At 48.9% G+C, this 23,504-nt stretch overlaps 7 protein-coding genes across 7 annotated transcripts; 3 read left to right on the top strand and 4 right to left on the bottom strand.

The window, feature by feature from the left end:
- Positions 1 to 397: 397 nt before the first annotated feature.
- Positions 398 to 1,279, bottom strand: P174DRAFT_395511 (SRPBCC domain-containing protein). The gene is made up of 2 exons (XM_024823688.1): positions 1,174 to 1,279; positions 398 to 1,096 (listed from the first exon to the last, which is right to left on the bottom strand). The coding sequence occupies exons 1-2, from the start codon at positions 1,231 to 1,233 to the stop codon at positions 665 to 667; spliced, it is 492 nt and encodes a 163-aa protein (XP_024678674.1). The 5' UTR covers positions 1,234 to 1,279; the 3' UTR covers positions 398 to 664.
- Positions 1,280 to 1,566: 287 nt separating this feature from the next.
- P174DRAFT_289109 (uncharacterized protein) lies at positions 1,567 to 3,682 on the top strand. Its single transcript, XM_024821585.1, has 6 exons — positions 1,567 to 1,744; positions 1,797 to 1,868; positions 1,921 to 2,358; positions 2,418 to 2,612; positions 2,664 to 2,947; positions 3,011 to 3,682. The coding sequence occupies exons 1-6, from the start codon at positions 1,641 to 1,643 to the stop codon at positions 3,568 to 3,570; spliced, it is 1,653 nt and encodes a 550-aa protein (XP_024678673.1). The 5' UTR covers positions 1,567 to 1,640; the 3' UTR covers positions 3,571 to 3,682.
- Positions 3,683 to 4,916: 1,234 nt separating this feature from the next.
- Positions 4,917 to 6,743, bottom strand: P174DRAFT_515281 (putative MFS sugar transporter; the record flags this gene model as incomplete). The annotated part of the gene is made up of 1 exon (XM_024832157.1): positions 4,917 to 6,743. One exon carries the CDS (start codon positions 6,741 to 6,743, stop codon positions 4,917 to 4,919), a length of 1,827 nt encoding a protein of 608 aa, XP_024678672.1.
- Positions 6,744 to 10,182: 3,439 nt separating this feature from the next.
- P174DRAFT_434496 (uncharacterized protein) lies at positions 10,183 to 10,884 on the bottom strand (the record flags this gene model as incomplete). Its single annotated transcript, XM_024825882.1, has 1 exon — positions 10,183 to 10,884. One exon carries the CDS (start codon positions 10,882 to 10,884, stop codon positions 10,183 to 10,185), a length of 702 nt encoding a protein of 233 aa, XP_024678671.1.
- An 864-nt stretch (positions 10,885 to 11,748) lies between these two features.
- On the bottom strand, positions 11,749 to 13,410 carry P174DRAFT_424272 (uncharacterized protein; the record flags this gene model as incomplete). The annotated part of the gene is made up of 5 exons (XM_024825187.1): positions 11,749 to 11,868; positions 11,997 to 12,070; positions 13,071 to 13,109; positions 13,167 to 13,200; positions 13,255 to 13,410. The coding sequence occupies 5 exons, from the start codon at positions 13,408 to 13,410 to the stop codon at positions 11,749 to 11,751; spliced, it is 423 nt and encodes a 140-aa protein (XP_024678670.1).
- Positions 13,411 to 15,053: 1,643 nt separating this feature from the next.
- Positions 15,054 to 18,463, top strand: P174DRAFT_424271 (putative ferric-chelate reductase (Fre2); the record flags this gene model as incomplete). Its single annotated transcript, XM_024825186.1, has 5 exons — positions 15,054 to 15,573; positions 15,633 to 15,723; positions 16,248 to 16,760; positions 16,880 to 16,997; positions 17,057 to 18,463. The coding sequence occupies 5 exons, from the start codon at positions 15,054 to 15,056 to the stop codon at positions 18,461 to 18,463; spliced, it is 2,649 nt and encodes an 882-aa protein (XP_024678669.1).
- Positions 18,464 to 21,207: 2,744 nt separating this feature from the next.
- Positions 21,208 to 22,672, top strand: P174DRAFT_412804 (phosphatase PAP2 family protein; the record flags this gene model as incomplete). Its single annotated transcript, XM_024824323.1, has 3 exons — positions 21,208 to 21,279; positions 21,342 to 21,826; positions 21,881 to 22,672. 3 exons carry the CDS (start codon positions 21,208 to 21,210, stop codon positions 22,518 to 22,520), a joined length of 1,197 nt encoding a protein of 398 aa, XP_024678668.1. The 3' UTR covers positions 22,521 to 22,672.
- Positions 22,673 to 23,504: the final 832 nt, after the last annotated feature.

The raw sequence follows: 23,504 nt of genomic DNA, 5'->3' as shown, positions 1-23,504 counted from the left end.
GGTTCTAAAACGCTAGCTAGTCCACTCAAGGTTATGGTACCAGACATATTCCATCCTCAATAATGCGGAAGGATTCTTAGAGTACAATGCTGCACTTAGAAAATTCAATAACTCAACATAGTAATTGATAAATAAACTTACTACTCTTAACTATAAAAGCTATGTGAATATTTACATGGATGCCTTCCCTTAATAACCTTGAATTTGTGGTCACTCACAATAAAGTACAGGCCATTGCTTACATAGATACAAGCACTTCGTTATTCTGCTAATAGCACCTTATCCACTATTAATTAAGGGATTCCATTATTAATTAATATATAAACACAGTATTTATTCTATTGGTCCTACAAGATCTGTCTTGAGTTCTGAAATGTGAGCGCAAATCCCCAACTAAAACACTATCAAGTTCTTGGATTCTCTATAATGGTTGGATGATCGCAGGCATATTATGGATGAACGTTTCATACAAAACTGCGAAACTAAAAAAGCTGGTTCAATAAATGAAAACAAAACGCTGGGGTTGTATCAAAGAACAGAAACACGACATGCGACGAACGATCCAAGAAGAGATGCTTCCTTGAAAGCAGCATGTGATATCAGAGAAAGAGAATAAACGAAGATTGTTAGACAGCAGATAGCAGATTAGACAAGGCGTAGCTCGCTATTCCGTGCGCTCTCCTTCGATCCAAGCCTTTAGATCATGGTTGAACCCAGCGTACCCCTTTCTTGAATCCTCCCCCATACCAACATATCTGGCGAGAAATCCCTCCCCCATGAGGAATGAAAGGAGACCCGTGAACGTCTCTTCATGGACGAACCTTGTGCGGCTCTGTTCCTGTCCCGATGCTGGAATTTCCTCGAATCGAAACATATGCTCACCTGTGAAGATTCCTGGGATAGAACCGATCCAGCTAAACATAGACGGCGTGTTTGATGAGAGGACAGGCGAGAACTTCATCTTTCCATAGCCTGCACAGACGTTTAATTTGTCACCAGGTTGTAGATCGATAGATGATTTAGTTGGGTCAACGGGTGATATCGAGCGGAAAAATCCATTGGGTGAGTATGTCGGGATGGATGAAAAGTCGAGAAACTGGTTCCAAGTGTCAGAAAGCCAGATGTACTCATGGTTGAAATTATTGCTTCTCAGCATCCAATGGAAGCCAATACCTTCTCTCTGACCGTTGCCGGAGGAGCATTGATTTCAATGCTTGTCGCAATTAAATACATGATGCCAGTTGTCAGGTCTTCCGGGCAGTTGTTTGATTGATATTTGGGCGGCCTGGAAGTCTTCAACAAAAAGATCTTTGAGACTGATAAGGGATGGTGTTGTGTTTCTCTCCGATATAATGTTTTGATGGCTGACCCATCTGACATGGTGGGCGATCGTCTCTATTTAAGCTAGGTAATCATTTTACCCGAATCGGCACTCTGTTTGCCCGTCGCCGCCTAAATCTCACCCTTCACCGGTGATTGCTCGAAATGATTGGCTGAAACGGGACACGGAGTTCCGTGCCCAGTGATCTCAGCCTCAGGCCCTCAGCCATGACAACTCACCAACACTCTGACAAGAACCATACAACCAACCATATACCCGCACTCTACTTTCTCAAAGTGTTGGTCAGCAAGTGTTGCCGATGGTTAGAAGGCGTCCCGTAAGAACCCGAGAGCCAAAGGCATGCCAGCAATGCGCGTATGCAAAAGTGAAATGTGACCAACAAGAGACGGGTGGGTGCAAGCGGTACGATACTTTCTCAGTTCAAGTCCATTGAGCCCCTTTAAATAAAGACTAGATGTTCTCGTTTAAAGAGGGAGTGCACCACTCAGGCACCCGGCGCTCACAAGCGCAATGCTACCTCGCCGTTGTAAGTACCCACGAGATCCGTAGGGGTGGTTGGCTATTGACTTTGTCCAAAGGGACGTTGCGAGACTCGAGAAGAAGCTTGACACTGTAGCTTGTCTTGTCGGCGTATCATCTCAGATAACGTCTGGTGCAGCATCCAACAGTGAACACACAAACAGACCCCAAGCCCAGAAGACCTCACAATTGGTCCTCCCGTGGGATGGAAGTCCCCATTTTACTCATGAAAGTGCATCGCTGATTTTAGCAAAATACCGGACAGAGATGGCGTACCACTGCCCTTGTGTTGTCATCCCGCTTGATATGGCCTTGCCGCAGTGGCAGCAAAAGAGGCCACTTCTCTTGAGTGCGATTCTAGTGGTGGCTTCTTTCGAAGAAGCAGATCGGAGGAAACACATGACAGATCATTTCCTAGAGCATATCAGCCGCTCAATTGTTAAGGAACGGCATAAGAGTCTCGATATCCTGCAGGCCCTCTTGGTCTGCCTATCATGGTACCTATAACTTTCCGTTTCAATTCTATTCGTAGTTTACGGGTCTCACACCATACTAGGCATCACTTTCTATTTGAATCCGAAGAACAGCTGGGTATCATCTTGCACCTGGCTCTGGCCATGCTACATAGTCTTGGACTCCATCAAAGGCCTCATTTATCTATTGGAAAATCACCGCAACCATGCGACCATGACACTGCTCGTACCACAGATGAACGGCGAGCCTACCTCGGGTGCTTTTATACCACCTGTGTGTATGTAGGTCGGCCCCCATACATCGCTCCGGTAGTAGACTAACCATTCAGAACTGCGACATGTCTCAAGAATATGGATCCTCTTAGATACACGGGCTACACTGAAGAATGCTGTCATGTTCCTGAGGAGCTGCAGGAATATCCTACAGACATGTATCTTGTCCGGCTGGTACGACTAAATCGTATGGCGCACAGGATCATTCAAATATTTCCCTTCGATGCGTACAATCCACCGCACATAGCTTCGTCGGATTCAGTGCAAACGTGTGTCAAGGCTCTTGAAGAGGAATTAAAGCATTTGAGACCATCTAGCGCGCAGGACCGACTGCAGGACTGTGAGTGCCAGTGACTTCCCTTACCATGAAATATGTGACAACGTTTGCTAATCTTGTACCTAGCCATCCTGGCATTACAGTATTACAGTCTGGAGCTCCACTTATACGAGACTGCTCTGGATGACGACTTCATAAAGAGCGACCGGGATAGCACCGGGGTGCGCCATGATATCCTTCACTCAGGCTTGACCTCAGCGAAAGACTTCTTCTCAACGTTCTCTTCTCTTGCGCCTCAATATGTCCTCTATCTGCCATACTGGGTCTACCAGCAATACTACCATGCCGTCGATGCATTATCTAAATTTCTGGTCTTAGCACGGAAGGAACGCGATCAGATCAACACACTTATTACCATCGACGTTCCAACGGCCGTCGACATGTTCATCGGGAAAGCTAAAGAGGCAGTGCGACTTCTTAATGACGAAGAATCATCACTCTGCAAGCAGGAAGTATTTGATCAACTCATATCACGAGTGCTTGCTATCGAGGAGCTGCATGAAACGAGACTTGCTGGTGTCCAATCTTACGACAGCAATATGATTGCTGCTAGCAGAAATTCAATACGGGATGCGACGTTTGCGCTACCGCATGGGATGTCATGGCAGTTTTTAGAGTTAGAATAACATAGCACTTTGCTATAATCTTTAAGAGAGGCGGGATGAGAGGTGGGATTGCCACGCTGGAACGAAGAACTACTACAGTTTTTATTTCTATCATTTACCTTGAGCATACCCAGTGTGTTAATAGAATGTTAATACTTATATGATTTGTATTGTAGCCATCATCCTAGCGTCTATCTAGAATATTTGATATCTAGAGTTGGAATGTGCAGTGATTCTTGATGGCAGAAGTACATGTATATATCTATATTCGAACCACTTCGTACCAATCCATAATAGATCCAATCAATCCCTCAACAACTCCCCAACCCCCTGCTATTCTAATTAGAACCTTTGAGCATGCATTCGCCTGATAGCAGACTATCTTGTAATTTAAACAGAAAAGAAACATATAAGGATTTGGTATGTTTCCCTTGCCTGTAGGCGCTATCCTAGCCATGATAGGGGAATTGCACAGATCCACACTCGAGTGACCATATTGATTCCTCATCAGATGGCTCTGAGAGCAGAGGGCTGTGCACTAGTGTTCAGCTCAGCATTCAGCCAAAAACTGTAAACACCTGGAGCTGTAATTGCCTACCGCGAGACTACTAAGAGGCTTAAGAGCACTGACTTTATGCTCAAGCTACCAACGGGACGCACCGTGCAAGGTAGCTTGCTATTAAGGAAAGACGTTCCAATATGGAGATGGGGTAGGCAAGTCAATGAACAATACTTTAGACCTACACAGAGGATGATATTGGCTACATAGACGTCTGCTCTTGGAACCCTGTTCAGGCCAGTGATGAGTCATGAGGTAATCAGAATAAATAGCAACGTGTGCAAAATGCAAAGTTGCAACACCTGCTGAAAAGAGTAATACATGATAGGCAAAGCAACTACCTCGTAGAGCCTGGAATGATGTGAACAAGTAATTTCAAGATAGAATATGTAATAACTTACAACGACCCCGCCGGGTACTAGCCAAAGTGCCTAACTACCGGCGGGGAGAAGACCAGACCGGCCCGTCGAAACTAAGTATGGAGAGGACCGTTTACCAGACTGGGACATCCATGGGATTGGGGTCATCCATATGCTAGTCTAGACCCTCCACAAATGGTGACTTCTTGGCGGTGGTAGCCTCGCATAGCTATGTTCAGCCCAATCCAGGTAATTCATTGTTACATCCATTTACTCCGTACTGCGTGGCAAATAGCGGTCTGGTAGCTTAGCTACCTTATGTCTAGGCCCTGCCATTAGATATTTTCGTCTATGATTCTCAAAGATTTATAGTTTCTCCGTGGATTCCCAAGTAAAACGTACGGTATACATGAAAGAGCAGTCGTATTGGACATTTGATTTCGTTGGTCTCAGTACCCGCGAAAAGGACACTCGTCTCCCCGGAGGCCAAAATAGCCCCGATCTCGCAGGTTATTCTGAAGCTCGTGGAATTTGCTGGTCTTCGCTTTCTTCTCAAACAGAATGTCGATCTCAAGATAGCTCAATCCATAGGTTTCCGGAAGTCTCCAGTAGCACCAAATCAAGCACAGAAGGGTAGTCCCGGCGAAAAAGAAACAGGACTTGCCTTTCCAGTTCCACTCATCGGGACTCAGCATATTTGGCGTCATCCAGTTGATGAGTACGCCGGACAGGTTGTACGCCACGCGTGCCAGAACGACGGTCTTGACGCGGAGCCGGGTAGAGGGAATCTCAGCGACCAGCACATAGCAGATGGGCCCGATGGTGATGTTGTATACGAATGTCAGGAAAACAAGAAGAGAGCCGAGAGCCCACAAGTGCCATCGAGCTGTCGAAGCTACGCTGATACACCCTGCAGTAAGTAGAGTGAGGAACATGACAAAAAGCCCAGAAAGATAAAGTCGGCGGCGGCCCACGCGGGGCATGAGAAACCAGGAGATTACGCCCCCAGCTATTGCCAGGCCAAAGGTCCCGACTGTTAAATTGAAAGCCTGGCTGGTAGCGAATCCGGCCTGCTTGTAATAGTATGCGGCCCAGCCCATTAGGCTGCTGCCGCAGACTTGCTGAGTGACCCAGACGAAGCACGTAATCTCTGTTCGGCGAAGGTCGGCCCGTTTGAAGCAGTCCAGGTATGAGATGGCGCCGCCACCCGTCAGATGCTTTTCGACTTCGTTGGTATGTGTCAACATGGCGGCTGTCTCATCCACGCTGACGCCACTCCGCGTCAGCCTTGCCAAAGACCGTTTGGCCTCTTGCGGTCGGTCGTGCCGGATCAACCACCAGGGTGATTCGGGGGCCAAGATCACGCCGACCAATATGGGTAAGCCGATGGCCCACTGCAGCCCAAATGGAAGTCGAAAGGACAGTGTGGAGTCGTTGTTGGCGAATGAACGAGTCACACCCGTCGCGAGGAGCTGACCCAGTACCCAGCACATATTGATGCTGCTGAGAAGGTATGCGCGGAGCGTGACTGGCATGACTTCGGCGGCGTAGTTGATAGTCAGCGTCTGGAAGACGCCCCAGGGGATTCCACACAAGATCTGTCCTGCAAGCAACGTCTGCAGATTGACCGCGAAGAAGGGTAACAGGATACAGAAAAAGAGAACAACGAGAGCGGCAGATATAGTGATGCGATATCCGACGCGATCAGCCAGCAGGCCATTGAGAAGCAGTCCGACAATTTCCCCTGCCTCTGCCCCCGTGGACAGACCAAACTGCCAGCGAGCAGGAATTTCATAGCCGCCGTCCTTGCTTGGCATGCCGTAGTGTCGTTTGAAGGCAGGAAGTGAGAAGAAAGAAAATATAAGTAGAGTGTCGAACCCTTCCATGATGAGGGTTGACGAAACGACCACCGACCACGCCATTGCCTTGGGGTATCGCCGGCAACCATCCAAGAATGTGATCTTGCGTTCTGCTTTTGTTGCTGCCCGAGCTCCAGAATCCAGCTGGCGCAATCCGGGAATTAGAGTAGAGAGACCATAGAAAAGATCAGACTCGGATGATCGAGTGGTAGAGGAAAGCAGGCCATTGGTACTATTCGTATCGCACCCCCAAACATCGTATAAACCATACGCCGACTTGTGGGTGCTCGGTACGGTGTCTAGATGATATGAGTCTGGCTCCTTTGGGTCAAGGGTGGATGGGGCGATCGTGGCCTGTGTCGGCAATTGTTGAAGCGGACATGGCGGCTCAGAATAGGAAGCGGTGCTGGAGTCCATTCCTGCGATTTCGATGGGGTTTGTTTGGTGTCTTCCGCCGCTACAGATCCAGTGTGGTTGTCCACATTTTGCATAGAGCTATTGACCGGTTTCAATCTCATTGTCGATGGTGGAATATATAAAAGGAGAGGAATTGGAATCCTTTACAGAAAGTGGCTGTCGCCTCGACTCTCGCCATAGAATATATTACATGGGTTGAGCACGATGCAGCTTGCGGATTATTGGGCGTGTCTTACAGCCCCAAAACCTTACGCATGAAGAGCACCAAGGAAGGCGGACAAATGGTAACCCATCATATTAGCTTTCGGGTCAGTTTGTCAGACCCGAAAACGTAAACACGAGGGGGAAATAAATCAGAAATTAGAAAAGGAAAAGGGAGATTGGCTCAGAGTCAGATCCTGAATGTTAGCATTACACAGCCATCTGTAAGCTAAATTTTAGAATCATCTCTGCTATCCCGCAATGTGCTTGATGCATGGTGAACACGATGTCTCATTACTATATGTCTGCTTAAACATGGGCCCAGTAATATTTCTTACTGATATACCGCCGTTATGCGGGATATAGTTGTCTACAGATGCTAGTCAGCTTTTCCCTTCCATTGGGCCAGATCTTCTGCAGATCTTGTTGTGGCTTGAGCGGCCCTGACCCTCTAAGGAACGAAGTGACCTCTCCTAGTCATCGAACCCTCTAAGATTTTAAGGATCTCGGAAAGTATAATTCAGCTTGTGAAGAGTTCAAACACAGGATAGTGATGGAGTACTATTTACTAACAAAATGGCATGTCTTCTGCGTGCTGGATGGTCGAAAAATGATCTCCACCTTCGACTCTGCTCTGGTTATCTTCCCATGTGCCTCGAAAGTGGAACCGTCCAGGGTACCTTACGCTGGGGATTGGATGGCGTACAAGATGCCTTAGCCGCATAATGCTTCCCAGTTCGCATTGGTAAAATACTTTTAAGTTTTACCATTTAACCTAGATATGACGGTCCAGACTCTTGCAGGTGCAGGGCGTTGGGATATTGAAACAAATATCGGGGTGATTACTTTAAACACCAAAATATCTCTAGACTGAGAGAACTGAGAGACCATTGCGATCCTCTGCCGAGGTTGTCGTTGTAAGCACTACGGAGTAATGATGTGCGAATGCTCGGGAAAATCGAAACTCTCTGCATTGCTTGGCTATGCCGATTTGAGAACGGAGCAGTAGTGTTGACGCATTGGTGAAGCTGACGAAACTATCGATCTTAATTAGACATACTGGCCAATCCTACGTGTTGGAGGTGAGATGCGACTAATGCCGTCAAAGCTTAAATAACCGCATAGGCTCTAAAGACTAGGAGAATGCATTCGCCCACCTAAGGCAGAGAAATTAGTCTTCTAATACATTCTCTAAATAATTTTTGTATTTTACGAATTTCAAAACAGAGTCCAGAGGTCTGGACTCTGGAGTGTAGGGATGGGCCCGACCTTGTTGCAATACGAACCAGAAATCCTCAATCCCTGGGACCCGGGCCACGGAACCTAATGTGCCTTAGTGGTCCTGAATCCCAATCAATCTTGCACTAAGAATGATGATCCACGTCCGTGCATTGAACTTTCTGGTTGGGTCAGCGTCAGCCGTTGGAATGACTGATCAGGTGGCGAAGCTAGCATCTGTCTCAGCTGCGTTCAGGCAGCTTTGAACGGCCCAGCTCGGTAAGAAGATCTTCGCAGTCCATGGCAACACACCCTCTCCCGACCCCTTCCTCAACACCAAAGGTAGGGTGATCGGTCTTTTGACATGCCACTGCTCTTCTAACCGCCAGTCATTACAAGCTCACGGGTACCTCACCTATGACCCTATAATTTTCCTTTGAACTCAACGAGTTGTAAAGGAAGTGTCATCCAGTACTATTGCAAACACCGGACTTTCCTACAGCGGTCAGACTGCGCATGTCTACGTGGGGTTACAATCAAAACCAAATGTGTGGAGTAAGAGTCAAAGTGCATTGTGTCAAGTACTCGAAATATTGGTTCTGAGATGTCACAATTCAGCGGCGAGCCTAAACAGCATCATACAGTATTGGTGCCTACCAAAATATCGACTGAATGACTGATTCATGCATCAGGCCAACGTCTTCCAACGGCGAGCCCAGTTGAATCTCACTGGCTTTATCTGCGAGTTCCTCTTCTGAGACGGATGTAATAATCTTCTGTTCTGCTTGAGATATTGAGTCCAGCAGCGCATACAGGATGTTTGTATGCCCAACGAGACGGCGTAGATCGCAATCGCAGCGGGATATTTCGACGTCTAGCTTTCTCTGGCAGATACTCATCAGGCTAGAACGATATGCCTCCATAGATCAATGTATATGGAAGCATACAATGTATGCTTTAAGGTACAGGCGATCAGACACGCAGTAGAATTTGCATCTTAAGAGCGTGCTCCGCAGATATGTGAGGTCCAGAATGACTCGTCACACCCGAAATATATACCCTATTATTATTTTCTAGGAAGATTACGAGTGTTGTATGATTTCCCGTCAGGAGATTTTGGTCTCTGCTCTCAAGGTCGTACAGAAATTGATGTAGCCATGGACAAATGCATTACACTGGTTGAGCATATGTTTTGGGCTGAGGCGCATGCACGTTGCGCTTCTGTTCTTCGTTTCCGGCGTATCATATGTACAAGAATGCGGAACACTTGTTAACGCCTCGAACCTAAACCCGAAAATATACCGTACTGCCCCATGAACCACTGGATAGAGGATTTGCCACAAGCTGACACCACGGTTCGCGACCACGAACAGGAGATTGAAGTGAGTTGATGTCTGTGGAGTGCTCTGGGCCTCCCGCTCTATCAAGGGTAGCCTGAGAAACCATCATCCACCGCAACTACAGCCACAAACATAGCCACGGCCACAGCCACGGCCGGGCTTTCAGAAAGGATTTGTTACACTTGGAGAGGTCTGTGCCTTATAGTACATGAACCTCTGGCTCCATTGGCTACCTAGTAGTACCTTGGATTAACCATCACTGAGAAGGACAGCCAGTGGAAAGCGTTTTCAAATGTGCGAGAGATAAAGACGGTGCAGTTGTAACTGATGTGCAAGACCATCACCATGGATAGGGGCAAGTGTAGGATATTCATCATCGAAGGCAAGTAGTCTAACTGTGTATATGCTACACATTCATCCAGGTACGAGTGATATGGCGTTTCCAAACTGATGAATCCTCGCCAACCAGCTGAGTACAGGAGACCTAGTCGTGCTTCAACTGAATAATGCAGCAGGGCAGTTTTACTGAGCGTTGATGAACTCCTTTAAGATTTGCCTTTTTCCCCCTCTCCTTTTAGGGTTGCCTTTTTGGACTTTTACTCATGGGTAGCATCGCCCGACCGCAGTCATAAGTTTGTGGACATGAACCCAGGCCCAATCCAACTACTGCCTATTTCCTTTTACTGAGTCAGCGATGAATATCCGAATTCATTGTGAACAGGGGCAAATACTAACAATAACGTGAGCGTCAGATCTCCGGAGATCTTCGCTTTCAGCTGAACCTCCAAGTCCAGGTTCAACTCCAACCGCAACCTCAACTGTTCATCATCCTCCTTCTTTAGCTGTTCGTTTTTCTCTGACGGCCTCCCGAGAACTCGTCCACTCGTATCTGTAATCGTCCCCACCACGCCGTCAGTTCTATTGAGCACCAATTCGCTGGACTGTCCGACTGTTCTCCCAGCATTATCAATCGTGTTTGACTGAATGAGCGTTTGCTCGCCGCGTCGGCCTCGTCTCAGTCTCTGGCGTTCAGCAGCGACGGGAACATCTTCATCCTCGGCCACGTCGCGTTCCTTCTCCTCGTTACGAAATGGCTTACTCCAAATAGTCTGACGTTGTCGTTCAGGGACCGGTTGGAGTTGAGCCTCGATGGCCGAAGACTCCCCTTCCAACGTATCCTCAAAGTTCGATTCATCATCAGACGTCTTGGAAACAACCGCCTGCTTTTGCGTGCTTACCGTACCAACGATTTTTTCCTTCTCTACATCTTCGTCGAGAGCATGGGATACAGGTCGTTTACGTCGTAGTTTGGGTGGTTTTCTTCTCTCAGGGATTGATGTAGAGGCCAAGTCGGCATCACCTACTGTGTTAGGCTCAACCATCGCGATTGGACGCACCACTGTCAATTACCAGGAATGCATCATTAAGCTGATGATGCAAAACAGTAGAGCCAAGTATTATAGACTCGATGATCAATCCGTAGTATGATGGCAGGGTTTGCCGCTATGAGTCTATGACGTCCTTAACTTCTACCCCCACATTATCTTCATACTTGGATCCATCGAACTAGTACTATGCTGAGTTGACTAGGTGTGGGTTGAATCTGGGTCAACCCGCATTATCGGATGTAGTTTGATCCATGGATTTAGCTTATGTGGATTTCGGATTGACCCACCACTTCCTGGCCCACCGACCCAGAAGCCATGCGGGAATGCGGATACAGATCCGCCGTACCCAGTGTTCTGATTACCGAGTGTCTGTCTACCGTTCTAGGCACACCACGAGGATATTTATCGTCCATTCAATAGGACGCTAGTTGTCTATGGTCATTATATAGCCAATTATTCGAGTAAATATAAGCTTATTTAGTGGGCTATCGTGGGCCGGCATCGTGGGGATGGAACCTAGTGCTGAGATATACCTCCAAGAACTACTCTGTTTACCAGCACAGAAAATTACAATCACGACAACGCTCATCTTCTTGGGAGACTATACATTCACTAAAGATAGAGAAAGAAAATAATATACCCTCTATGGTTTGAAGAAATATATTTTATCAGCGTCTAAATCAGGTGGGTCATTCATATCCATCCACATCTAGCCTATGTGGGTTGGATCAGAGGACGACTTGATGGATCCATTCTGCGCATTGGGCAATTTGAGATATAGATTTGCCGATTGCATTAGCTAGCCTAATGCTGATCATAACGAAAGTCTCGTTGCTCCTCCTGGGCCTCTGCCTGACGCTACAAGCCGTAAACAGACGCGCGAACACGAAGTATACCCCAGTTCTGCTGGAAGACACCAAAGTTGGCACAGTCATAGTTCTTGCCGTCGCCGTAAGGGTAGCTGTATGGGTTCGTGGACTTGCCGCAAACGATTTGTCAGCGTATTTTGTTCGAGCGGTTCTAGAGGTTGGGCTATTACTACATTTTCAGCTCGGCGATTCCGAGATCAACGGCGTCTACACTAGCACTGAGAATAGCCTGCTTACGAGCCCTAAGAATAGAGACGGTGCATGAGCCACAGTCAGCTTGCGCGTCGAGCCTGGAGCGGCCGGTCCTCCCACTGCGAAGAAGGTCAGAATGCAGAAGTGGCGAACTTTAGTTTTGGAAGCAAATCGCTCAACCAAGTGATAGATAGTAGCAGGTGAAATAGAGAATTCGGCGCTTTACCATCTTATGATCGGCCTGATTTCCAGTCGTGGAGGTCCATTACTTCCTCATGCCTCCTTCTTCTTGAACAGGCTCTCAGCCTTTTCCCCAGCATGTGGCACTTGAAGCCCTGCCCAGTTGCAGAGTGCACCCAATGCCATGGTATCGGAGGGCAGACGCTATACGAAATGTTTCAGGGCATGGTTCCACTTTGCTCCAGGCCTACGCGTTGGCATAATCTCTAGACTCGTCTAATTTCAATAGGAAACGGCCCCTGCAAAGAAGTGAAAATCATGAAAGACAACCTAGCCAAAGGGCGAACTTGCTGCCTTTGCGGTAAATGCTAGATATGCACTGCCGGAGATGCAGGGATAACATGGCCGAGATAGATTTAGTATACCCCAACTGGGTGGCTCGGTGGAGATCGTCCCGAAGTGAGACAATCTTTGCCAAATCGGACACGGGGTACTCAGTATTAGACTGAACCATTGGAATGGGTCCGCCTCAGCTGCATAGCTCGATCCTTCCCCCCTATTAGTCTAAACCTTCTTCAGTCATCGCTCGGTCTGGAGTGAGCCACATCAGGGGGAAAGCCATGTCACGCCAGCAGATACAATGAGTGGGTAGTTGGATTCCGCCCCAGCGGTGGGCCGTCGGGATGTGCTCGTGGCGGAGCAGACGACAGCGGGATTCTGCCCTGTTACCGGCTGATTTGAGGGGGCTGTAGATCCAGCAGGAGCGCGGTCGAAGGGTAGTAGTACGATATCTCAGTAAAGTGTAAATTAAGGTCGTAATGACTTCGAATGACCGCCTCACTCAACTTGCCGTTATTGGATTTTCAGGAGATTTCCAATCGCTTCCTTTTCTATCTGTTCCTGAAATTATGCTGTCATGGTAGTCTGCTGCGCTCGTACCTGATAGGAGCTGTCGTAGCATAGGTCGGACCTTGGGGCCTGTGTGGCAGTCAGTACTATACAGATGAAACCTCTTGTGTATGGGGACGGGCATACATGCTCGCCAATTAGCAGCATAGCCAGTGCCATCCTAGTAGAGAGTACAACCATTCGCTGCTCTTAAGGTGATCTCCTTAACACATACTGAAGCCACCACAACGTCAACACAGTCATTCTCAACAACTGCGCCTCCCACTAGCACAGCTTGGTCGAGGGTATCCATGTTATCCTCGACTTTGTCCACTTCCATCCATTCCGGCACTGTCTCCTTTGCTAAGCCCCATGGACTCAAATTCGACATTAACGGCGAGACCAAGTAATTCACCAGCAACTAGTAACACAGGTGTTGACTGTCTTCGATCACTAACGCCACCGAAGACAGGCTCCAACGGCTCGACTACGTTTTATCTGCGGCGGAGAAGCATGACATCAAGCCGGTTATTCCGTTTGTCTAAACTGGAATAACTATGCGGCATGAATACGTACGTCAAGGCGTATGGCAGGAGCGAGAGAGAATGACATACCAACGCCAAAACCCAAAGCGTATCAGGCGGATATCAAAGAGACTGTTCCCCGCTATAGGGCCTCTCCTGCTATTGTGGCTTCGGAGTTGGGAAATGAACATCGGCACCAAGGGTGCAGTACTGGTGTAAATTTCAGCTGAGCCACCGCGACCAGTGCATACATCAAGTCTCTTGATCTGAACCATATGGCTGCTACACGTCAACGTGCGGTGGGTGCTCCCCTATGTCATCCATGCGGCTAACTCTCGTATAGGGAGCGTGGGGTTGACCGTCGACTCGAACGGTTCCTATCCCTACTCCACTGTCTACTGGTCGATGACACAATGACAGATACACCATTTGCAACGGCATCAGTGACTGGGGATGTACCGTAACTAATCATCTGTCAGTCAGATTTAATTTTGGCAGAGGCACTGGCTGCAGTGGATGGCTAGGACAGCGGCTCGGCCGTCATTGAGTCCTCGTTGTTTCAGCGGGATTCGGACCGCTATAAATAACATTATCGCCTTGCTGTGTTCATATCCAGCATCGTCTGTTTATACCACCTTGAAGAAGGTAAATGAATCGCCATCATCGTCTATTCCCTTTGCGCAATGTGGTTCCAAGACAGATGAAATCAACTACGCCCCAATGGATCCGCAATATCCAAGGTATCCAACATATGACCAGTAAAATTACCAAGTCTTGAAAGGAAAGTCCTGTTCTCGAGGGCAATTAACCGTCGTATATTGCCTTACTTGGAGTTGTAGTTGGACGCTCATGTCCAAGAAAAGGGTCCTTCTTTTCGTCAGCCTAGTTCATCATGTTCACCGAAAATGACGAATTAGTAAGGTACCTCGGGGATGAAGAAGTGGCCCATCTCCATTTTGGTGTACATTCTCGCGGAGACGCGCAACTGATCATCCGGATATTCTGAGGGAAAAATGGCATTCTTCTAAGTGTGAGATAGCGGGCCATATTGCCAGAGAGGGGGTACAGTCTATCGATAAGAACTTGTGCAAAGAAAGTTGAAATGGTTGAAATAGTCGGCTGGATTCTGAAGTAAAAATCATGGATGCAGAAAAGCCTTACATCAGAAGATACTACCTTGTCAAGTACAAGCCTTGAGCATGTTTGCGCGATTATCAAGGTAATTATGAAGACAAGGTTGTGGAAACTATGCAAAATTGGCCTACAATAATATTAAGCATATCTGGGTGAGATATGCAGGTGATAATCATCCTTATATATGCATAAAGTCTCTACTAGCTCTATAGAGCAGTGAATGATAACACAAACAACAGACCCCTCTGGCTCTTTTCGCACTTCCTCGCGAGTAACAAACACTGACCATCTCGCGTCGTTTATCCATCTAGTCCATTTCCCCCAATTCCTTACTTCTTGAAACCTGAAAAAGAAAAGATAAAGAGCTAAAGTCACCATGGACCGGAAGAATGAGTCTTATAGCTCTCGTTCTGGCGACAGTCAAGGTAGCGGAGTGAGAATGTCCACTTCCTTTCACAGTGGAACTCGCCTCACTCTGCCTTTCTACGGCCAGAGCACTGACTCCATCGTCGTATACGTCCTTACACTCGTTGTGTTTTTCTTCCTTGCCTGTTGGAACAGATACTTGGTCGCCGTCAGGAATAAACTTGAGAACAAGATCATCAAAGCGCGTGCCCTTGAGTCCCTCGGAAGACTTCCTCCCCACCGACGCAGAGCTCGCTTCAATGCTCGCCTCAGTCCTCTTCCAAGATTCGTGCGGATCAACAGGGAGAATCATGCTCACGCCGACGACGAACCAGTCGAGATGCTCGCACACCACGCTGAATGGGTGGGCAGTCATGGATCCACCACTGATAACCTGTCCCCGATTGAGTCGACCGTACAGAAGTCGGTGTCGTACTACGTCTGGATGCGGGCTTTGGTGGGCTTCTCAGGGCGTTTATTGTGTTTGTCTTGTGAGTTTCCCGTCTTTCTGAAGCGGCGCATCCTAACCGATGTCTTTTCAGAATGATAGGGGTGATGGGTCTTAATATCGGTGTTCTCTGTGTCGTACTCGCAGGAATCCTCGCAGGGGAGCTCCTCAAAGGATGGGTACATGCGCCAGCGTGAAGACTCGACATTACCACATCGGCTTGACGTCAGACACCATCTCGGCGAGCTTGATCTTTCATGAGTCAGAGTCATATCGCCGGATGGCTGTGATTTGCGGTCATATCTCTGACATGCGAAGAGCGAATGAGGCAGTGGACGCCCATGTACCTAATTTTCGGATACATGATACATAGAGGGTTCCCGTTTACCACTGGAAAGGACGGCGATTACGAAAAAGATATCAGAATAGAATCGTGACTGGATGCCTTTGATGTAGTACTATTCTCGTCTGCTGCTGCCAAGTAGTCTAGATGCTGTAGAGCTACTTGTCTGCTGTGGGGAACTGTTCAAATCTGCTCATTTCCGCTCATGTCTGGACCCGCTACAAAATATACTGATTTCCGAAGCATCAACGCGAAGGATCATGAACACCCTAAAACCTTACGCTTTGAGTCTTCCTCCGTGGCTATCATCATGCTGCACAGACTTTCTCCTTTTCCTTTTATTATCTGTTGGTTGAGGACTGATCAGAGTCAAGACTCAACTTGAACCGCTCCATCGCGATGAAGCTGTCGCAATACCAGCGGGCAGCGCAGATCCTGCTCTCTCTTGCAATACCAGTCGCGTCGCATGATCCAAACGGAAGACCAGGGCACGGGCTCACTGGCTATGGCATCTCCATGTATAAGCCCGTCTGCGCTTATGCGTGTCGTGCCTCGATTACAAACCCTCTGAATTGCGACACCACAGGAGGTCATGACATGGCTATGGATGAGGCCGGGTTGGCAATGGATACTCCGAGCCCTGCGTGCTATGCGAACAATGATCCCTTCCTTCAAACACTAGCCTACTGCATGTACATCCACTGTGCTGATGTATCTGTCTCAGTTCTGGAGAATTACTGGGAGTTGAACGTGGCCGGTAGACTACAGCATCAACCTAGCCCGAAGGAGTCCTATCAGGAAGCTCTTGGAAGCCTTGCCAGACCGCCAACTACAATACTTAACACATCCGCGGTTCTTGATGTGGTTTCTTTGGTCGAGGAAGAGACGTATGTGAGTAATTACAATACTCTCTGGACGTTCGAGGCTCTCGAGACGTCCCATGAGCGATACGGGCAGGCTTCCTGCAGTGATTCACAGCGCTGCTTGCTGATTTGCCTCGCTATAGCTTAGTCCTCCTTCTCACCGGTGCAGTCATCCCAATCGTCTCTTCTCTAATCCGTTTCGTACCACTTCCGGCCGCTTTGGGAGTATGGTTCAAGGCAGTCTTCATCGATCCTCCTTTTGTCGGTCGTCGCCATAGTCCCCGATGCTCGGCACCTTCTTTATGCCCACTCGAGGGCAGGCCCTCTTCATTGCGTATCTGTCAACAATTAACATAATATTGTGCGCTGTCGGGTTCCGATCTGCTAATCCAAGCACCTGGTTCGCGTCCAAGCACGACGAAATTCTCAATTACGTGGCAAATCGCATCGGTGTGCTCAGCTTTGCGAATATTCCCTTGCTGGTGCTATACACCGGTCGGAACAACTTTCTCCTCTGGCTGACTGATTGGTCGCATTCAACCTTTCTCTTGCTCCATCGCTGGCTGGCGTTCATCTGCACTCTCGAAGCTTGTCTGCACTCGGCGATATATCTGCATATTGCCATCGCCAACAATGAGCACAGTACCGAAAGTAAGCAGGCATTCTGGATTTGGGGCGTCGTGGCGACTTTGGCGATGGCCGTCTTGATCCCGTCATCCACATGGCCAATCCGGAAACGTTTCTACGAGTTATTCCTGGCTTGGCACGTCGTCCTGTCCTTCCTTGCTCTTCTTGCGTGCTACTTGCATATTTGGTACCGGTACGGACATCAATGGGGCTACGAAACCTGGATCTATGTGGCGTTCGGTATCTGGGCGTTTGAGCGGGTATTTCGGGTATTGAGGCTGGCACGGCATGGGATTCGGAAGGCTCATGTCACTGTCCTGGATGATGAGTATCTCAAAGTTGAAGTTCCTGGTGTACATGCGCAGGGCCACGTATACCTCTATTTTCCCACTCTGACGTGGCGGATCTGGGAAAACCACCCCTTCTCCGCGATTACCCGTTTCCGACGCGAGGACAGCACGGAGAAGAAGATCGACGTCGTGCCGCAGGATGTCAAGAGTGGATATCTGTCGAAGAACGGTACTTCGGTGACGACGTTTCTTGATTCGGACAAGCCGCTTTCTACATCCTCGTCGCAGGACCTGGCCACCGAGGGATCTTACCAACCATGCCTCACGTTCTTCGTACGCACCCAGTCTGGAACAACGCGACACCTAAGTGCGCGGTCTCAACTCCCGGTTTTAGTGGAAGGATCATATCCCCCATCTCCCCTGGTCAGTCATCACTGGACAAATCATCCCAATGTCATCGCCATTGCTGGAGGAGTCGGGATCACCGCTCTGGTCCCGGATTTGTGCAGCCACCGCGGAGGACATACGTTATTCTGGGCTTGTCGCAGCAAAGCATTGATTGAGTCTGTCCAAGAGACGGTTGGAAACGCTTGCTGGCATGATATGAATGTGCGGACCTACCATGACCGGCGAATGGATATCCCGACGCTGTTGACAGAAGAGGTTCAGAAGTATCACGGTGTGCCGGTTTGTGTTGTTGTCAGTGGGCCGGCGAGGATGGCGGATGAGGTTCGACATGTCGTTTCGGAGATGATTAGACAGAATCCGTCTTTGCTTGTTTCTTTCGTGGAGGAATCTTTTACTTGGTAGCGAATAGCCAAGATGGATAGTCGTTGGACTGGCATAAAGTAGAAATCCTCATTTCACGCAAGTAGACAAGGCAAAGTTATAGAAAATATTTATCCAAGAATATTCTCCGGAATAATCTTGTGATGTACTTTTCTCTTTGAATTTCTGATTTGTTATTCTCATTTTGTGGGTCGTTGCAGGGTGAATTGAGTTGCTGTTGTGACCAATACGCGTCCAATACCGACGGGTGACAGAAACACCCTAGAATCGGCCATGAGAAGCTCAATGTTTTCAACTCATGACCAGCTATTTCATTCTGTTTATTAGTGTAGTTCATGCATATCCTTTCGTCTGCCAGCCTCTACACGAAGGTGGTATCGCACAGCTACATGCATAGTACTACAAGAAGGGAAACTACGAGGTAGATATATCTGCAGTACTCCACCGATCGTCTGTTGACAGCCCCCACGAGTCCACCGGTACTCCCCTTTGTCATGCTGGTGGGCCTAGTGATTCTATCGATTCTCCGATTCGGCGACAGATGTACGAGGTCTCCGTCAGTTCATATATGCCTGGCGATGGTCTTCCCGGGCTGTATTGCTGGCACTTGGGCCAGGAACTCAATTCGTGGATCTACGTCTGGGCCACACTGGCACCTCGGATCAAGTCCTGCCTGGGATGGATTTTTGGCCGGTCCTCCGCGTTCAAAATGAAGGAATAGTGGTTGCCAAGTTGTTCGGCACGGGACCAGTCACCGGACACATAGTCAGCAATGAAAGTGAATCTCTCCGGACCAAGATGGAAGTGGGGGCCTTGACAGCACATTGTCCTTCAATTCGCGGACCAAAGTGCTTGAGACTCATCCCTCTACTATTGCAAATGCACGCTTGCGGCTGGCGGAATGGGCTGTACAAAAGCTCCGTGGGGGGCGGCTAATGAAGTTTCCCATTCCTCCTCAGGCAGGACTCAGTGTTCGTTTCTGTGAAATAGGCGGTTCGGTTCAGATGCGATTCCTAAGCTGGAGGGTCGTGTGAATACGATCGTCGAGGGACCATACGGCACCATTCTCCGAACCCTTGTCCAACATCACTATCACACTGTGGTTCTCGTTGCTGGCGGAGGAAGTATCACTGCTGTTTTAGCCTTTGCTGAAGCATTTACCGCATTTGATGTCGCTGGATTTCGCGCGTGCAACGAAGCGCGTGTCCCTTGTGGATTCATGACGGAGGGTCAAGGCGGCCTGAGGTTGACTTCGTCGATCAAGTGACGTACGACCCTCGGGGGGATCTGCTGGACGTCGTATGCATGGAAACGAGCTCGGAGCGGGTGCTGGTCAGCGGCCGCAGACATGTGAGTCTAAAGACCGATTTGAGTGATGCAGTGGCTCGTGTTCAGTCTCGCGTGTCCAAGAGCGAGGGTCGGCAGGTGATGTCGCATACGGAGACGTTTCAAGGTAGGGAAGTTTCCCAGGTTCACTAAACGAAAAGAAATCGATCTCATTGTCCCCAACGGATGACCTAGTAAGCCAAGCACCCAGAAAAAGCATATCTCTGGTCATCCTTAAGAATATGATAGACAAATAAGTTGGAGACAGAGAATAACGGTCAAAACAACATGACGTGTCTGGAGAGCACTTAGTTTATCACGTGATACCATGGGCCGAGGAATTTCTGAGTCGGACAAATGCTCCTCTTCGGTATCAGTTCACGTGACCACGAAGCTGTAGAGCCAGGTTGAGACCCGAGAGTCGCGACCTCGGGGCATGAGGGATTTTAAGAAGCTTCTTCAATGATCTAACGATTAGTGTTTCATACCTGGATCGCCATCGTTCTGGACTCCTTGGCTCCTGTGAAAGATTATGTTGATTATTCGCAACTGGGCATATCAAGCATAAATTATGCTGTCCGCACCGTCCAGGTACAAATCAAGGAAGTTGACCATAACCAATCGGCGATCGGAGATTCCGCATCCGACATGGTGACGAAAAATGATATCGAACAGGCGGTTCGGGAGTTGCACAACTTGCAGAAAAGTCAAAAATAGCGGGAGTGGATGGCGCCTCTGCCATCATCGGCCAGCGCTAGTGGCCACTAGGGGTTATTACTTCAGCGGAGTTTCGACATGGCTAGCCCCGACATAGTAACAGGGCATATGCACATTGCTCGGTATTTGTCCATTACCTGCCGTCAGCCGACTGCAGCATCCAATAACCGTGGATGAAACGTAGCTCTGCCTACGCGTCCAAAGATGAAACAAATAGTACGCAGTATGCAGTACTTTACTAGTATCTTAGTACCTTTACATACTGCACTGAATCAGAGGCAACTCCTAGCATGCAGGAACTTCATTCTTCGCGTGGTAGAACTTGCACCTGCTCTCTGCAGAAGGGACGCGTTGCTGGTCTCCTCCTTTAGTGAATGAATCTGGAGCCCCTCGCATCCGACCGGATCAACCGGTTCCAGGAGGATTTTCCCGCCAAGCAAGTCCTTGTTCTGGGTGGATACGCACTCTTGGCGGAGCAGAACATAATACGAGTACGGGTGGTAAAACTTGGATCTACGCAGCCCAGCCCAGTCAAACACCTGTTTGTTCTTCAGCCCCCTGCCCTTCTGGATCATAACCTGGTCCGGTTATCAATCCGCCAAGTAGTATATAATCTCCACTTTCCAGAAATCTGCAGTTGGTTTCTCCTTTTCACTACTGTTGATCTTCACCTCACCACCGCAGCTCTCCACGACTCCTCCCATTCTTCTCTACCCGCCGTCATGGATGCCAGGGCGGAGTCGCCGGACCTGGGTAAACCCCAGTTCGAGTCGCACGCTTGGCTCGAACCCATCGTATGTCACGTCGCAATCTAACCAAGAATCTTAGTCTTTCTGTATTGACTATCCATCTACAGATCGTTGTGAGCATCATGATTGGCTCGTTAGTCATTAACCGCCGTAGAGGCTTCAGCATTTTCGGCAGCAGAACAACGGTAGATGATAACGGCAGCTCGATGGAGGACTATCCCTCTAAAATCCCCACAATATGCGGCATCGCCATTGAAGTTCCGGATTCCTCACGGTGGGCGCACCATATCCACAGCAGAATCCTGCAGAAATTCCCGTTTCTGGTCGAAATGTTCTACTGGGCCGTCAACTATCTGTTTTACTCTGTCACCAAAGCGACGTCGCAGTGGCTGTCCCCCGCCGAGATTGGCGTCGTCCAGGTTGCACAGGATCACGGTGTCGGGATCTTGAACTTCGAGCATCATTCCATCGCGCGGTTTTTCTTTCCGATAGAGGAATCCGACTTTCAGTCATTTTTCCTCAATGGACACCAGTCCATCATGACCTTCTTCAACCGCATTTACTCCCTCGTTCACATCCCCGGAACCGTGTTGTAAGTCTATCCCAATTCTGAGCCTCCTGCAACTCAGTGCTGACCACATCTCAGGTTCTTGGGCTGGTACTACTACGCCGCCGAAAACCACAACACCTTTGCTGTCGCGCGACGGACCATGACCCTCGGCAACTTCGCCGCATTCCTCATCTTCTGCTTCTACCCCTGCATGCCGCCCCGGCTGCTCCCCGACTCCTACGGCTTCTACGACACCGTCCGCCAAGAGCACGCAGAGAGCGTCTGGGTAGGCGGGAAATCCGTCAACCAGTTCGCCGCGATGCCGAGTCTGCATTTCACCTACGCGTTCGTCATCGGGTGCACCTTCATCTACCACTCGGGCCTCGTGCACAGACTGCAGGGCCGACCCGTCCGCAAGTCCCCCTTCACGCAGATCTTCTTCGTGGTCATGGCGTTCGTGTACCCCCTGCTCGTGCTGAGTGTCATCATCGCAACGGCAAACCACTACTGGCTCGACGCGACGGTCGCCACTTTCACCGTCACCATCTGCTTCTTGGGGAACCGCGTCCTGCTCCTCCTCCTCCCGGTCGAGTACTGCATCTGCTGGGCGCTGCGGCTCGCGAAGCCTGTCCCGACCACTGGCGATCGGAATGTGCACAAATGGCGCCAGTCGCGTGGGGACGTGCCCTTGCTGGCGGATCAGGATACTGACCGGTTCTCTGATTCGGTCGTTTGAGCGTTTCACGGCGTTTGGTTTGGGTTGGGCTGGGTTCCACTATGGAGAACGGATACGGATAAACGGTCATCGCATATTTGCATGCCTGGCGCATCTAGATCTAATATGTACATATTGATAATGGTATCGCTCTCAATACATGAATGAGTTGCTTATTTGGCATCAATTTGAAAATCGTACTCCGTGTTGCTGACTAAGCCAGTCCAGCAGTCCAAGTGCAGCAAAGCCGGGAACTCACGTGACAAGCCGCCATGACGCGTCTGCGTTGTGCAGGATATGCCGATCAGCAACACCACGCAGTTGCAAACCTGCTTAATCCTCCATTGAAAAGTCTAGTCAGTGTCTGATCTGCGCCTCTGTCGAATTAATTGATCCGAAGAGGAAGCTTGTGGCTTGTGGCTGCTACCGGTGTCGTGTGACCGACATTCTTGCCAACCAATTGCATGACAACCTAATCCGGATGACATCGTCAGTTGTCATCAGATACCAGTGTTCATACCAGGCCGTCATCAGTAGGTACATGTCGGTGCGCCAACAACCCGTGGATTAGTCCGGTGAAGGTTCTGCTGATTAGACTAAGGTTCAACTGAACGTCTAGACACTGGGGATTGGATGGGGAGTATTAGGAGCCTTATAACCTTGAACTTTGTCCTGCCCGATTGGGAAGCGAGTTGATACTATTCTCCTCATTCAAAGGGAAGGTCGTATGTACCTGTCATGCTTGACTTACTGGGTTGTCGAGTGTGGTTCTGCGCTGCTTCTTGTAAGCATATCTGACATCATTGCTTATGTGGACTGCACTGGGCTCTGACTTGTCTTTGTGTGTGTGAACGCCAATGTCTTTTAAAGATCTCTCGAGTGAAGGAGCATCGATAGAGATTCATCAGAGATAGGCCATAAATACGTGTTCTTAGAGTTGAGTAAATTGCTGTCTTGGCAGACTTCATAGTCATTGGCTTAAGAGACATGAATGTAATTTATGAT

This window comes from Aspergillus novofumigatus (assembly GCF_002847465.1).
Source record: "Aspergillus novofumigatus IBT 16806 chromosome Unknown P174scaffold_8, whole genome shotgun sequence".
In the NCBI taxonomy this organism is placed as follows: domain Eukaryota; kingdom Fungi; phylum Ascomycota; class Eurotiomycetes; order Eurotiales; family Aspergillaceae; genus Aspergillus; species Aspergillus novofumigatus.
This window is presented reverse-complemented; position numbering and strand designations above follow the sequence as displayed.

Coding starts and splice junctions, on each gene's coding strand:
- P174DRAFT_395511 (XM_024823688.1), bottom strand. CDS start 1,233: ATGTATTTAATTGCGACAAGCATTGAAATCAATGCTCCTCCGGCAACG. Junction 1,097..1,173: donor CGGCAACGGTCAGAGAGAAG/GTATTGGCTTCC, acceptor ACTTGGAACCAG/TTTCTCGACTTTTCATCCAT.
- P174DRAFT_289109 (XM_024821585.1), top strand. CDS start 1,641: ATGGTTAGAAGGCGTCCCGTAAGAACCCGAGAGCCAAAGGCATGCCAG. Junction 2,613..2,663: donor TGCTTTTATACCACCTGTGT/GTATGTAGGTCG, acceptor CTAACCATTCAG/AACTGCGACATGTCTCAAGA. Junction 2,948..3,010: donor GCAGGACCGACTGCAGGACT/GTGAGTGCCAGT, acceptor TCTTGTACCTAG/CCATCCTGGCATTACAGTAT.